Genomic DNA, 16,200 nt, shown 5'->3' with positions numbered 1-16,200 from the left:
ATTATAAGTCTCTTTCTATGTGAAAGTTTATTTCCATAAGTTCCATTACTATAGAGAACCTTGCTTAACACAATGAGTAATAATTCCAAGATGTTATTTAGAATTAGCTTATTGTTCAGTATAAAACATATAATATGTGCATATATTAGAAAATTTAAAGCTTTGTTTAAATATGGCCATTGAAAAATTATTTTAAACCAAATAATAAAATATATATCATGTATGTACAATATTTTGTGAGGAGAAAAACTTTCAAATTAAGTTATTTGAGTAGAAAAATTTGTTTTATAGGATGTGCTGTTAAATACCTATTGAAATATATGTATTTATAAAATTGAAAAATGTTAATGTTGAAGTAAATCTAATTAATTACTTCAGAAATACTGTTAAAAATTTAAAGGATTGTAATTTCATAGGCAATGTGGTGATATATTTTGTACCCCAATAAAGCTTGCCTAAGGATCAGAAGACAAAGTCAGCCACTATATTAAACATAGAGTTAAGATACTGATAGCACATGCCTTTAATCCTAGCATTCAGGAGGCGGAGATCTATCCAGATCTCTGTGAGTTCAAGGCCAAACTGGGAACAGGGCCAGGCAAGGTGATACATGCCTTTAATCCCAGCACTAGGAAGGAAGGAAGGAAGATGGCAGAGCACAGAAAGGTATACAAGGAATGAATAAACATGAAGTCTCTCTCTTGAGGCTGAGGATTTCGTAGAGGTAAGAATGTGGCTGGTTTGTTTTGTTTCTCTGATCTTTCAGCTTTCAGCCCAATACCTGGCTCCAGGTTTTTTTCATTAATGAGACCTTTTAAGATTTGTGTTACAAGTCAAGATATAGAAAACTGTTAGAGAACGTGAAAATCTCTTATTATTTTAGTTACTTTTCTACGTACTTGCACAGCATTGTAACAGAATGCATATTACTCTTTCATTCTCTTTCCATTTTGAGAGTTCATTAGACATGAATACCTTCGGGTTCTGCTCTCCTACCATGCTTCTTTCCCACAACTTAATCTTACTTTCTTTGTGTTACATGCACCTTTCCCTTGCTTTTCCTCCTTCTCCTTCCCAGGAATTATTTTTCTTGACCAAGAAAATCTTAATGAAAACATTAGAATTACTTTCTGATACTCTATAAACATATTTTTCAAGTTTAATATAACTCTACCATTAAATTTTTCCATAAAAAATATACTTAATTAAATTCCACACAAGCAAGTATCACTTGTACTTAACTGACTTCTCAGACTATTCGTTTTTGTATAAATATCCATACATTAATCTTTTATTCAGGTTTTATAGAGAAATTTAGTTAATCAGTGTTCATTCCTAGCTTAATGCAAAATTTTCCTCTTGAATGAGTAACAATTTTTCTGTCTGCATTTTTGCCAAATTCATTCATGTTTTATTAGCACACAAAACATATTGATTAGAGAATATCAGAACATCTGTTGAGGCTAATAAAACTTGTAACAAGTTAATCACAAAAGAAACAAGCATTTTGGAAAGCAAACCTTTGTGAAATTAAAAATTTAAGTTAAAATTTGCTAAAAAAGTATTTTTGCATAAAAAAATAAAAACCATCGTTAAACTGGATGCTTAAAAATACAGTTATCAAATTTAACTACAAAACCCATTTCCTGTGACATTGGTACTAAAGGACCTAGGCAAGGTAGCACTAAATAGAAGACTTCTTAAAAGTTTCTTAAATTGACATTTTATGTGGAAATGATACTTTTTGACATAAATTAGCGATGCTGAGAAAAAAGTTTTAAAGTTGAGGGCTATGTTTGCAGTGATTTTATGGTGTGTACTGTGACATCGAGGCATAGATTGACATAAATGTCTCCTCTGATGACAAAAATAACCAATTACAGGATAGATGTGCCATGGCTGCTGGATGATAGTAACTTCCTTGCTATTTTACACAATAAAGACCCAGTTCACACACATTGTAGTCAGAATATGCCACTAAATCAGACAGCTACAATATACTGTTGTTCATTGGTAACATGCCTAAAATAATAAAGTCATACTCTCATGTAGCTTATCACCAAAGAGTAGCTTATAAAGATGTTAAGATCATGCAAACTACTGAATTTTCTCCCAAGGAAGAACATCTTATAGTGAAGTCTCATTATTTAAAAGATGCTATTGTGTAGCTCAATTTAGTATCGAATATGGTTGAAAGAATTAAAGATTTATAGCCTGGAGGCTATAGCATTACAGTCTGCATTTTTCCAAACTGAGATGACAGTTCACATTAATGAATACTTGTGATGGTTACTGTGACTATTGTCATGTGCCAGCACAGGGTGAGGTTTCAATGCTTTCTTTTTGTTGTTGTTGTTGTTTTGTTTTTTTGTTTGTTTTTCAAGACAGGGTTTCTCTGTGTAGCCTTGCGCCTTTCCTGGAACTCGCTTTGGAGATCAGACTGGCCTCTAACTCTAACTCTGTCTGGCTCTGCCTCCCTAGTGCTGGGATTAAAGGTGTGCGCCACCACCACCAGGCTCAATGCTTTCTTATACCTAGAAATGTTTGATCAACTAGTGAGTTGAATTCTTTGCCAGAGTTCCATGCTGATTAGTGTAAAAGAGAACATAAACAGATGTACAAAGGAATCGTCAGCTCAAACAAGCCTCTATACCTTCTTCCACAAAGTTTACCTTTTTATAATTCCAAGATGCAACTTGAAATAGATGTATTTTGAGTATTTCTAGCACCTAAAATTTATTCTATTTCTATAAATGGATTTGGCAAAAAAATCAATTCATATATATTTGCATAAAATTGAAAAAAGACCATTATAACTTGCAAAGAAAATCCAACTGTGTTGTAAAAAAAGAAGTAAAACATCAAATAAATCATGCTATACAAATTAATTTTAAAAAAGAATTCTTGACATTAACAAAGCAACAATAATATAGATTTGCAACATGAAACATAATATATATACATATCATACATATGATACTTATTAGCTATAAAAGGAATTACTTCAGAAATGTATATTTCATGAAATAATTAATTAAAACATACCTCTCCTGTCTTTTGTCAATGCATGTTTGCACTTAAGAAAGCCTTAACTTCTTTTTAAGATATATTTGAGAGATAGTTTGTTTTAATGCATTCTGTCATAGGACTTCATCTGTTAAGTCCTCAGTTGTTGATGTAATTGGCAGAACTAAGTCAAAAATATATAGTTTGGTTGGGCATGGCACTTACCTGCTTGATTCGTGGTTACATTTACCGACACATACTGCCGGGTCTCTGGGCTCAAGTCGGAAACTCCATTCACTGCCTCAATTTCAAAGGTATAGTTTGTGTGAGCAAGTAGGTCCACCATCATGACAGAGGTATTTTTCAGGCCGATTTGCTGGGGGAGGTACCTGACATGATCTCCACACTCCTCACACACACCTGCATGGGAGTTGCACTTCTTGCATGCAATATAATATGACACATCTTTCCGTCCACCAGTGTCGGCAGGCGGAATCCACTCCAGAAAGACACTAGTTTCATTTACATTTGAGATGGCATTCCGAGGAGCTGAGGGGGGTCCTGGTTTGCAAAGTAAAGTGAGAAAAACATATTTAAGATGATATTAATTCCTGTCTTTGACCAAACTAATACCTGGCCAGAGGAAGAACTAAATTTATAATTAATTTTTATGTGATATTTTATAACAATTAAAAAAATTAAAGTTTTAAGAATCAGTAGTGTTTATACAATGTAAAAATCATTTACTTTTTGAATGTTATAAACTTTTTTAATAGAATAAAATGTTTATATATATATATATATTAGTAGTTATGGAATAAACTTAGGTACTGATAGAAATATTATATAAACTTTTATGTTTAAAAACATAGCAAATCAGATTCTTTGTACATTGAATAACAAGCTTCCTTGGTGAGAGTTGGAAGTAAATATGAATTCTCTGTTAAACAACAGTGTAGTAAAAGAAGAAATTTTCTGCATGGCTCTTGACAATGAATTCTATTAGAAAGTAATTGAATGTGTAGAAAGCAGACCAAGTTTGAAGCTCTCCTGAGAGAACACAGCTCAGGGATAAAAGCTGAAGGTCAAGACCACTGTTTATAAACTAGGTCCTTTCACTTACAGCAATTCAACTTCAGAATTTTAACTGAGGCTGAAAATTCTACTAAAGCTGATGGAAGATGAGGGCAAAGGGCTGTTTTACAGAATATTTTCAATCTCGTCGCCTCCACAAAAAGGAAAGAAATTCATACAATTAAAATACTTTCATAGACACTTATCATCTTAGAGTAATACTGTGATGGTTTTCTAATCTCATGTGGTTTTATTACACACACACTTCATTTTTATACATACACAGATTTGGTTGCTTAAAAGCTTTCTTGACTAAATGATAACAACAGTCAATATCATTTTAACTGTTTCAGAACCTAATTATTCATGCACAAAGAGGAAATAAAATAAATTTCTAGAATTTTAATTTTAAATATTTAAATTTTAGTCAGCTTTACATGTTATGTGATTGTATGTTCTCAAACAAGCTTGCACTTATGTTTGTTTGAAAACTACTGTTTGTCTTAGTATCAAAGTGAGTACCTCTGCCTGTTAAAGATCTAATTAGTACCTCTTTCTAATGGTGATAAAATAGAGTCTTCTTGTATTTGAATGGATTCTAAGCATGAATTAAACTCCTCAAAAATAATCTTGTTAAGTTAGGTTAATATGTGTGTGTTCCAAATATAAGCCTCAATGTTTATTTTAACCCAATATTAATCCATCATCTTTGATGAATATATTGAAAAAAATTTTAAAAGAAAACTCATATTTAAGAGATTATTAAAATTACATTGAAATGGAACAACTCTGTATCTATGGACTTGACTTGCTTCCCTCAAATGCTCCCCGAAATGCCCATCACTGAACCTTAGGAAGTTTTCTAGGCAGTCTTCCACATTTCTATTTCAACAGTCACTTTTAACCCACAAACATTTCTAGAGATATAAGTAAAAGTAATAATATTTATTACAAACTTTGGATTATTTAATAACAAGTAGAGAAATGCTTTAATTTCAAGTAACAAAATATAGTGGGTTTAACATTGGAGAAAGAAGATGAAATGTACTTGAGATGTGTCAAGTTCCATTTCATTGCTACCAGCTGAGTTGTGCTTGCACGTCTTTCTTTGCCCCAAATCAGCAGAAGTGCACCTGTTTGGCTTCTTTTACTTATAACTCTGGTAATAACATCCACAACTGTAGGTCGCATGTTACCAAGAGTGCCAAACTCAAGTGATACTATGAAGTAGAGGAAAAATTAAAGGACTGGACTTATTCTGCATCTAAAACACGCCATTGCCCATAAGTAGATGCGATATATGGGCCATGGTAGAGCTGAGAGAAGGATTTCTGGCTCCAAGCATATTCCTCAGATTGTTGGCTTTTCATTCGGTTTGATTTTGTCCTACAGATACATAAAACTCTGTTCCCAGAGTTTATATAGTAAAAAGAATTAAAATCATAAATACAAGTCCAAAGTGCCAATGGCAGAACAAAGTTCAAGATGTTCCTCTGAACATCAGACAAGCCATGAGGGATCATGAGCAGTTGTGGTACCCTGAATCAAACTGAAAACAGACACACACACCCAAAGTGGCATTTTGTGAGAAACAAATATGGACTGTTCCTTTGAATACAATAGTAGAAATTCACAGAGCTTAAGATGGAGAAAATGTGAAGTCTATGAGCTTTAGTTACAAAAGAGTGTTAAGCAGTTCTTACCACCAAATCATAGCCTTCCCCTTGAGTCCCAAAATAAATAAATAAACAGAAATGTACATTCACATTTATGCTAAAAATGATGTAAACAATGGCCGGATCAATTAAATGAGTCCTACTAATACACAACTTTATGACATGTGTGAGAAAATTTGTTGCCATATTTTTAGTGTGCCCCTCTTTACTGGTCCATCTACTTCCTTTTGTATAATTCTTACATCTTACATATTAAACACTGTTTGAATTCCACTATAACAAAATATTATATCCTTCCAGTAGAGTGTCAGGACAAAACTGTGTAGAGCACACTGTAACTTACTGAGAAGGTTTGATGGCAATAGTAATCATTTGGTCAACAAAATCACTGGCCTTGAATTGCAGAGTGATGTTTTCACTTCTGTATGAAATCTGGCCACCAAAATTTGTTTAAGACCAACTTGTGATTATTTTATAAGAAGTCATCTATACAGTTTTCTGTCTAAAATCAATGACAAAATTTATAGTCTTGTGAACATTATTGAGTGTACATACCATTAACTGGTAACTAACAAGTAAAGTAAAGGTATGCCATGAGAGGTGTACATTGTGACGGAAGAGATATTCACTTTTCTTCTTTTCACTTACCTTTCCCCACTTAATACATTGCTAATGAAAAATATCTACAAGTATAGTCACAAAGAAACAAATGTGTAACTAGCCACATTAGGTTTTCTCAAATATGTTAAAATTAGAAAAAAATACAGTTTGGCTCAATGTGCATCTATGCATTAGACATACTGAAAATAATGCCTACTATCCATCTATGTACTGATCATTCGATCATGTTTACAGGTTTGATAATGGTTCAGTGATTGTGGCTAAGAAGACACATTGCAGTTGCATGAAACCCTAATTTGGAGGTTGGGTTTTATAGATGATTCTAATCTGAATTGCCACTTTGCTTGTCATGCTCTTGACACTGCCTGCATATTCTGCAATGTACAATTTTACAATTGGCCTACAGATCACCCTACAGCTTTGTTATGTACGCTAGAACTTGCTTAACTTGTTGGAGTTCAGAAAACTGTATTCCAAGGAATTAGATAACAAATCTAATGTGAAAACACAAAAAGATTCACTGAAGTCAAGACTGCTAAACTAAAGCACAAAATAAGAGGAATCACTGCTTATTAGTGCCTCAGATGTTGAATTTGAAGAGAGGGGAAAGGATGCTTCTGATAGTCAGTCATAAGAGGACATTTATCTTTCCATGAGTTTGAAAGGAATTTCAAATGTGGAAAAAGACCTGCACTGTGAAAGGGAAGCATGCCTGTTTTAGAGGGGAGTATTATAATAAAACTCTACAGGCTCCATCATGCTGTTTCTCCAGACTGGTGAAGGGGAACATCACCAAAAAGCCACAGGGTTCCTTACTTGTGCATGCCATTGTGGGTGGATCAGATTCCCTCCTGAAATAATCCTTTTCACAGACACAAGAAGTGGAAGCTTCCTCATGGGTGTAACTGTGAGGTGGACATTTGCTGCAGCTCTGGCTGTGAGGAGAAGCTTTGAAGAACCCAGGTCTGCACACTGTCAAGAGAAATGAGAGACTAAGCTTTTCCTGGGAACAGAGGCAGGGCTTGCTTGTGAATACTGTATTATTTAGACTAGCATATACACATACTATAGAGAAGACAAGACAGTCTTTGCATCAATTACAAAATTTCTCAGAAGTTTCCTGATGACTCATATCAGACCATCCAGATAATCAAATGTTCAAATTAACATGTATGGAATGCACATATTTTAATGGCCCTTATGCTACTGCAGCCTACAAAACATTATTGTTTATAAAAGACACATACATTTATGTGTTTACAATGGAAGCAGTCCAATGAGTCCATTTTTTTTTACTCTTTTATTAATGTAATCATATTAAAATACAACTATCATATATAACTATAGACTGGTATGGCACATAAAAGTTTCCAACTATTGTTATTAAAATTGTAAGCTAAGGGACAGGGACCTGGCTCAGCAGCAATGTACTTGTCATGCAAGCATGAGGTCTGTAGTAAGAGTTTCAACCTGCATTGACACACTTAGTGGGCACAGTGCCTTGCTGGTAATCATTGTGGCTTCGAGGAGAGATACACACACCAAAAAAACCTAGAACAAACTGGGTAGCTAGACTTCCCAAAAATGTGAGCTCTGGATTCAGCAAGGAGCCTTTCTTTATCATACAAAATAGAAAGCAAATAAAGAAGATACTCTACTTCAATCTGGGGCCTCCTCATTCACAAACACAACCAGAAGAATGAGTCCGTTCATCCAGGCGATAGTGGTGCATGCCTTTTATCCCAGCACGTGGGAGGCAGAAGCAGGTGGATCTCTGTGAGTTCAAGGCCAGCCTGGGCTAGAGTGAGTTCCAGTAAAGTTGCCAAAGCTACACAGAGAAACCCTATCTCAAAAAAACAAAACAAAAAACAAACAAACAAAAAACGAGTCTATACATATAGAAACACACACACACACACACACACACACATGCACACACACCACAAAATGATTGAAAACTTAATTAAGAGTATTTTCCAAAAGATTCTCAAGTTTTATTATAATGGATAATTATCTGGGATATTTTCTATAAAATATAGAGGTTTCAAGAGTATCATATTTTTGGCATTTTATTTGCATTTTGAAGACCTGTTTTGAGTTACATACTAACAAGATTTATATATTCTAATATAATAAATACCTACTCACTACAAAACTGTAATAATTATAAAAATGGAAAGCAATTACCACAGTTTTCATGATGACAGGTGTCAGTTACTACAAGGGATATGTAAGTGAATTGTTGATACACCCTGAAGATTACTGCTACACTATATAGAATCAAATAGAAAGTGTTTGCTGGGATTTGTTTCACTCATTTTGGCCATGTAAGCAAGTTCCCATGAAGTGCATCTTTTACTCTGTGAATGCCATTGAATTTCATGTACTCCCCATCCCCAAATTGGCTTATAAACACCAATATCAATATTTCTATTGCTCAGACTTTGGATAATTTTAAACAGCTATACTGAGGCTTTGAATGATTGACTTATTTTCCTTGTAGCTATATAATTTTTCCATTTTCAAGATTCTCAACATATACTGAAGAATGTTTATTAGAGTATCAGTGCAATTTTATTGAAGCTCATAGATGCACTTACATTTCAATGGGATAGACATAATGAGCTCAGGATAATTTTCATCTGCTCCAAATGACCCCTGGTTTTAGTAATCTATGCTGAGGCTTTCTGCCCTCACTCTGAATAATCAGGAGTTGGCAAAATAAGGAGGTACTATTTTTTCAGTCCGTCTAATTATGGTGATAGTGAAGCCTTAATACTCTTACAAATGCGTAGCACATGTAAAGGCATTGGAGCGATAAGGGCTTTTTGATAGTATTAGGACATTCAAGTAGTTAAATGATTAGAAGATTTAAATATTATTTTCCTTATAATAGGATTGCTAGAGCCGCCAATAGCATACTGAGCTGTTATCCAATTTTTCTTCTTTTATCCTTTTAGTTCAACCATCCTCACTTAAACCATTTGCTTTCAAAGGCAGGAAGTGCAAATCCACACACCCTCCAAATCTGGTCCTTGTTTTATTGAAGAAACCCTCTTTAAATTTTTTTAAAAGTCAATATATTTTTGTTGATATATATATATATATATCATTTTTGAAATATGAAATATGAAATATGAAAATGAAATATATATCATTTTGAATATATATCATTATATATATATATAATTTTTGAAAGATATTTAAATTTTCTTCTTTAATTCATTCTTCTCTTACATTATTACATCCTGACCACAGTTTGCCCTCTGTCCACTCTTTCTAGTCCCTCCCTCCCCTCAACCAGATCTGCTCCTCCATTTCCCTTCAGAAAAGAGCAGACCTTCAGTGATATGATGCAAACATGGCGTTATCAAGTTACAATAAGACTAGGCACACATACTCATATCAACGCTGGTTGAGGGTCCCAAGAGCAGGCAAAAGAGTCAAAGATAGCCCATTCCCAAACTTTTAGGAATTCTACAAGAACACCAAATTACAAAAACTTACCATAAATGCAGAGGACCTAGCTCAGACCCACACAGGCTCCCTGACTGTTGGTTCAGTCTCTGTGAGCCCCAATGAGCCCTGGTTAGTTGATCCTGTGGTGCCCTCCCTCCCCTCTTTCTTCAACAGGAGTCCCTGAGTTCTGCCTAATGTTTGGCTGTGGGTCACTACATCTGCTGCCTTCAGTTTGGGTTGCTACATGAGACCTCTCTCACGATGATTATGCTAGCTAAAGTCTACGAGTATAGCAGAGTATCTCTAAGAATCATCCCATCGACTCTTTGATTTTTTTTCCCCAGTCTTGTCTGGTTCTATCCTAGCTCTCTGGGCTATCTAGGTCTGGATCCTGGCCATGTCAGGCATAGGTGCAATCTTCTGGCATGGGCCTCACGTTGGACCAATCATTGATGGCCACTCCCATCCGTTCTGTGCCACCATTACTCCTGCACATCTAGAAGGCAGGACACATTGTAGGCAAAGTATTTGTGGCTGGCTTGATATCCCAGGCCCACCACTGGAAGCCTTGCTTGGTTAGGGAAGATGGGCAGTTCAGGCTCTGTATCACCCATTATTAGGAGTCTTCTTAGGGTCGCCTTCGTAGATCCCAGACAGGTTGCACTGCACTAGGTTTACACATCTCCCTAGCAATGCCCTCCCATTCCAGTCACCTATCCTATGACTCTCTCCCTCCATCCCCTCCCCCATATGATCCCTCCTGTTCCCATCCCCACCTACCTGCCCAGTCCATCCATGAAATCTTATCCTGTATGTGTGTGTGTGTGGTGTGTGTATGTGTGAGTGTGTGTGTGTGTGTGTGTGTGTGTGTGTGTGTGTGCATGCTCATATGTGTGTCTATGCTATGGTGAGTGGCCGCAGCAGAGGGGACAATATATAGGAGCCAATTATCTTTCTCCAGAATGTCATTTCCATCTTACCACTGCAACTCCTGTTTTTAATGAGTAACTTTTAACACAGAAGCTTAATATGATAATGTATATAACATTGTTATTAAATCCCTATAATGGAAGTATGGATTAGGCAAAAAAAAAAAGTATGTAATATGTACCTTTAAAAAATGTGTTCCTCTCTTTTGTTCATTATTTTATTAAAATTCTTGGATGATGCTGGATGAGTCACAAATTGTGCATGGCAATGAATTAGAAAAACTATCAAAAATTCTATGGAGACTCTATGAGACTTTGTTGAATCACTATTCAGACATATGACTGTGACAGGAAGAATAAGATATCAGAATAAATGTATACCACCCACCTACAACTGAGAAGAAAGTTTCCTCTAATCCAGACAGTGAGATAACTCCATGAGTTAAGGCTTCTTCCACCAAGTCTGATAAATCTTGGATGTATCTTTGGAAGTCATAAGATGGTAGGAGAATAAACCTTCTAAAGTCTTCCTCAGAATTCCACACTTACTCTGTAACACACACACACATGCACATACACACACACACACACACACACACCACACACACACACACACACACACACACACACACACACACACACTAAAAAAAGAAAAAGAAGGCTCCCCAGAAAGGAGTGAGTTTCAGTATTTGAGTGAGTGCTAGTATTTGTTGGAAAAAGGAAGTTACCCAATTGTATAGAGTTTAGCAATATTTTAGAGGAAGACATTCTCTGAAAAGATGGAGTGAGGTGTAGAACATGTAAGGGAAGTGGATGAAATAAGAGAAGAGAATTAATTCAAAAATTTCTTTAAAAAAGATGAGAAGAAAAATTTACAGCAGGAAGAAGTCATTATTCATAACACCCCTCTCTCTTTTTATTAATTACAGATGGTTCTAAGTTTACCTTCAACATTTCAGATTGTTCAGTGATGCAGCAGTACTGTGAATTCAATAGGAAATATATTTTGAACGTTTAACTTGGGTATTTTCCCAGGCTAGGAATACATAATATTTTCCTCAATCTGGGAAGTGGAATTTAGCTTCTGCTCCCATTCACTACATGTACACCATGTATGAAATAAGCTTTGTGTTAGATGTTTTACTCATCTATAAGTTTATACAAGTTTTTGAGCACATTTAAAATATACTCAGATCAACTATGATCAGAGTTAAGATTTTTTAAGCACATTTCAAAATTAGTGCATATTAAATATACCATATATTGGTTTCAAGGAGACTTTCAGTATGTGCTATGTAAGACATTTATAATATCCCCACCAACACTTTAATAACACATCCTGCCTTCCTCTCACTGCCTCTGTTCATATTACATAATAGAATCATTTACTTAACAATATTTTCAACTCATGATAAGTTATTTAGTGCACAGCCCATCTTAAAGAGCATTTGTGCATGAAACTGTTTTTTTTTTCTGATTAAGGGAGAAATTGGAGTATTCAGAACTTTCAGTGTTCACAGTGAAGTCACAGCAGGAGGTGTGATGGTTTGCAAAGTAGAGTTTAAGAATCATTTCACAATAGCACAGGAATGTATCAGAGGTAGCAAAGAAAAAGTTGGTCTTTTTTGTTTTTGTAGTGGTTTGCACAGAGAAGGTGCTGTACCTGAAGTTTGCTCTAGTCCTGCCCAGCCCCATGGATACTGCAGCCACTTACAAAATAATCACTCAGAAGCTTATATTAATTGCAAACTTTATGGCCTATTGGATCAAGCTTCTCACTAGCTAGCTCTTATATCTTAAATTAACCCATTTCTATAAATCTATATTTTGCCATGTGGCTCGTGGCTTACAGGTATCTTTACATCTTGCTTCTCATGGAGGCGGCTGGCAGTGTCCTTTCTGTTCCCCCATCAAGGTGTTGTAGAGAATATTAGGGGAATTCAAGGAATTCTTGACATATTTAATGAAAAAAATGAGCTACTAGAGCATTTTTAGAATGACTTGGATATTTGGAATAAATTGTACTGAAAATGTGTGAGCCTTTTTCTCAGATTAGTGTGCATTTGATATTAAGAGATTTGAGGAAAACATTGAACAACATGTAATGCATTATTGAGTCTGAGGTGTGTAAAACTTGAATGATGTAGTTTAGTACTAGCCAAGAAAATTATTTCAAGTCCTAATTACTCATTTCCTTTAAATCATAACTCTAAAATACAATATCACGTGTCTTGAGATAGCAATCATACCATTATTAAACCCTGGCTACATACCACTGTGTTGACAAGCATGCTGTAGTTAACTCCTGGTTTTCTCTGTTTTTAATCATCAGCATAATTATTTTGCAGCTGCTTCTATCTTTTTTTTTCTCCTAAAAGTGTGATAAGCTCTGTTTGACTGCCAATAGTCTTATAATATGTCTCTGTTGGAATAATAAAATAAAAGTTATTTGGAAGAAAAGGACTTATCTTTTTATTCTTTTTTTTATTTAAAAAATCCTTTCCTTTTACATACCAACCCCTGTTCCCTCTCCCTCCTCTTCTCCTGCTCCCCCATCTGTCCCCATCTATCCCCATCTCTTCCTCATAGATGGTAAGGCCTCCCTTCAGTAATCAACACAGGCTGGCATATCAAGTTGGGGAGAGACCTAGCCTCTCCCTCCTGCATCAGGGCAGTCTTTTTATTCTTATCTCAAATCACCAACTTATCCATAGCTGTATTCATCCTATATATCTTTTGTCCAATAAAGTAAATATCTATCTTTGCTGACAAAAGAGAGCTGTATTTGAATCCAGAACCTTTCTAGATAAAACTTTCAAGTATCTACAGTCTTTTATGCTGGGAGATGTCTTTCTGTACACTGTGACTATATTTTGTTCCCATTGGTTAAAAAATAAACTGCTATGGCATGGCATCTTAGAGACAGGCAGGAAAGGAGAGAGACAGGAAAGAGAAAGGCAGAGTCTGGGGAAACACCACTTGCCACCCAACAAACAACATGCCAGCAGACTGGTAAGCCATGGCTATGTGGCCACTTACAGATGAATAGAAATGGGTTAAATTATGAGAGGTAGTTAGCGCCATGCAGTGGTGGCACATTCCTTTAATCCCAGCACTCAGGAGGTAGAGGTGGCAGACAGACATCTGTGAGTTCAAAGGCCAGCCTGGTCTACAGAGTGAGGTCCAGGGCAGGAACCAAAACTATACAGCAAAATTCAGTCTCAAAAAAAAAAAAAAAACCAAAACACACAAAGAAACAGAGAGAGACAGAGAGAACTAGCAAGAAGCTTGAGCTATAAACCATGGCCATAAATCTGTAAGTAACATAAGGCTCTGTGTGTTTGAGAAGCTGCAGGACCATGGGTGAGAGAGATTTGTCTTGACCTAGGGAGACGGGTAGGACCTGAGAAACATAAGGTTACACTTTTGACACAAAAGGTCAGTATCTATGACTTGGTAATATTATTCCCTTCTTGGGTCTCTGAGGGAGTTGAAGATTAGATAGTTATAGTTTTCCTTGTTAAGAATTTCAGAAAGAAAATTACTAAAGAGGTATAAGTGTATAAAGACATTATAAGATAGTTCTCTGTTAGTAATACAAATTAGGATAAAAAGTGAATCAGGTACATTTTGGACTTAACCAAAATAGGATAGATAATGGAATATTTTCTCTGAGTTTGTCAAATGCAAATGGACTAGACATAATTGAGGTATTTATTGCTTGTATATATTATATATACTTATTGTATATAGTTTTTCTTATATTAGTTATAACTTTTTCTTTTTATTAGAATAAAAAGGGGAAATGATGGTGATACTTTATTTGTGCTGAAATATGATATTTTATTTGTATGTTAATAAATAAAGTTTGCCTGAGGATCAGAGGTCAGTGAGCCAAAACCAGAAGTCAGGTGATGGTAGACCAAACCCTTAATCCAATCACATGTAAGGCAGAGTCTCTGTGTGTTCAAGGACACAGCCAAGCGAGGTTACACAGGATTTAATCCCAGTACCAACCATAGAGACCTGGAGGTCTGTATAGACAGGCAGTGATGAGGAAGACACGTGGCTAAGCTTAGATCCAATGAGAAGGCAGAACAAGAAGGCAATAAAAGCACAGGTCAGACAGGAAGAAGCTCTCTCTGTGGAAGCTGCTGGTGGTGGAAAGCTAAGGTTAGTCATGGCTGTTCACTCTGATATCTTCAGCTATTATCTTTGTATTTGGCTCTGTGTTTCTTATTTAATAAGACTGTTAAAAATTAATCTATGTCATACAATGTTTGTCCTTCTGAGTCTGAGTTACCTCACTTAGGATGATTTTTTTTAGATCCATCCATTTGCCTGAAAACCTCATGATGTCATTGTTTTTCTCTGCTGAGTAGTACTCCATTGTGTATATGTACCATATTTTCTTTATCCATTCTTCAGTTGAAGGACATCTAGGTTGTTTCCAGTTTCTGGCTATTAAAAAACAATGCTGATATGAACATTGCTGAGCAAATGCCCTTGTGGTATGATTGAGTATTCCTTGGGTATATGCCCAAGAGTGCTACAGCTGGGTCTTGGGAGAGATAGATTCCCAATTTTCTAAGGAAATGCCATTTTGATTTCCAAAGTGGCTGTATGCTGTGGATATCGCTCTATGTAAATAAAGTTCTGATTGGCCAGTGGCCAGACAGGAAGTATATGCGGGACAAGAGAAAAGAGAATTCTGGGAGGTGGAAGCCTGGGTGGAAAGAGACACCACCTACAAGCCACCATAAAAAGCAACATGTAAAGACACTGGTAAGCCACAAGCCATGTGGCAAAGTATAGATTAACAAAAATGGGTTAATTTAAGATAAAAAGATAGATAACAAGCAGCCTGCCACAGCCATACAGTTTATAAGCAATATAAGTTTTTGTGTGCTTTCTTGGTTGGGTCTGAGCAACTATGGGACTGGCAGGTAACAGAGATTTGTCCTGACTGGGCCAGGCAGGAAACTCTAACTACAGCAGTACAAGCTTGCATTCCCACCAGCAGTGGAGGAGAGTTCCCCTTGCTCCACATCCTCTCCAGCATAAGCTGTCTTCTGTGTTTTTGATCTTAGCCACTCTGACAGGTGTAAGGTGGTATCTCAGAGTCGTTTTGATTTGCATTTCCCAGATAATTGGGGATGTTGAGCAATTCCTTAAATGTCTTTCAGCCATTTGAAATTTGTCTGTTGAGAATTCTCTGTTTAGTTCTATAGCCCATTTCTTAATTGGACTGTTGGGCATTTTGATGTCTAATTTCTTGAATTCTTTATGTATTCTGGATATCAGCCCTCTGTCAGATGTGGGGTTGGTGAAGACCTTTTCCCATTCTGTAGGCTGTCGCTTTGTCTTGTTGACCATGTCCTTTGCTCTACAAAAGCTTCTCAGTTTCAAGAGGTCCAATTGATTGATTATTTCTC

General features: G+C 35.9%; 1 protein-coding gene across 7 annotated transcripts in view; it reads right to left on the bottom strand.

The window, feature by feature from the left end:
- The window catches only part of Epha5 (EPH receptor A5), a 346,534-nt gene that overhangs the window by 152,556 nt on the left and 177,778 nt on the right, over positions 1-16,200 (bottom strand). For 4 of the 7 annotated variants that reach the window (XM_036200459.1, XM_036200461.1, XM_036200460.1 and 1 more), the window contains exons 4-5: positions 7,194-7,349; positions 3,232-3,567 (exon numbers count right to left, since the gene is read on the bottom strand). The exons of 1 other annotated variant lie outside the window; for it this stretch is intronic. In XM_036200459.1, the coding sequence (XP_036056352.1) occupies positions 3,232-3,567; positions 7,194-7,349 (492 nt within the window). The remainder of the gene's footprint in view (positions 1-3,231; positions 3,568-7,193; positions 7,350-16,200) is intronic. 2 more of the 7 variants (XM_036200463.1, XM_036200465.1) reach the window with 1 other exon arrangement.

The sequence above is a fragment of the Onychomys torridus genome, chromosome 10, assembly GCF_903995425.1.
Source record: "Onychomys torridus chromosome 10, mOncTor1.1, whole genome shotgun sequence".
Lineage (NCBI taxonomy): Eukaryota > Metazoa > Chordata > Mammalia > Rodentia > Cricetidae > Onychomys > Onychomys torridus.
The sequence above is the reverse complement of the archived record's forward strand: the minus strand, read 5'-3'. Positions and strand labels throughout refer to the sequence as shown.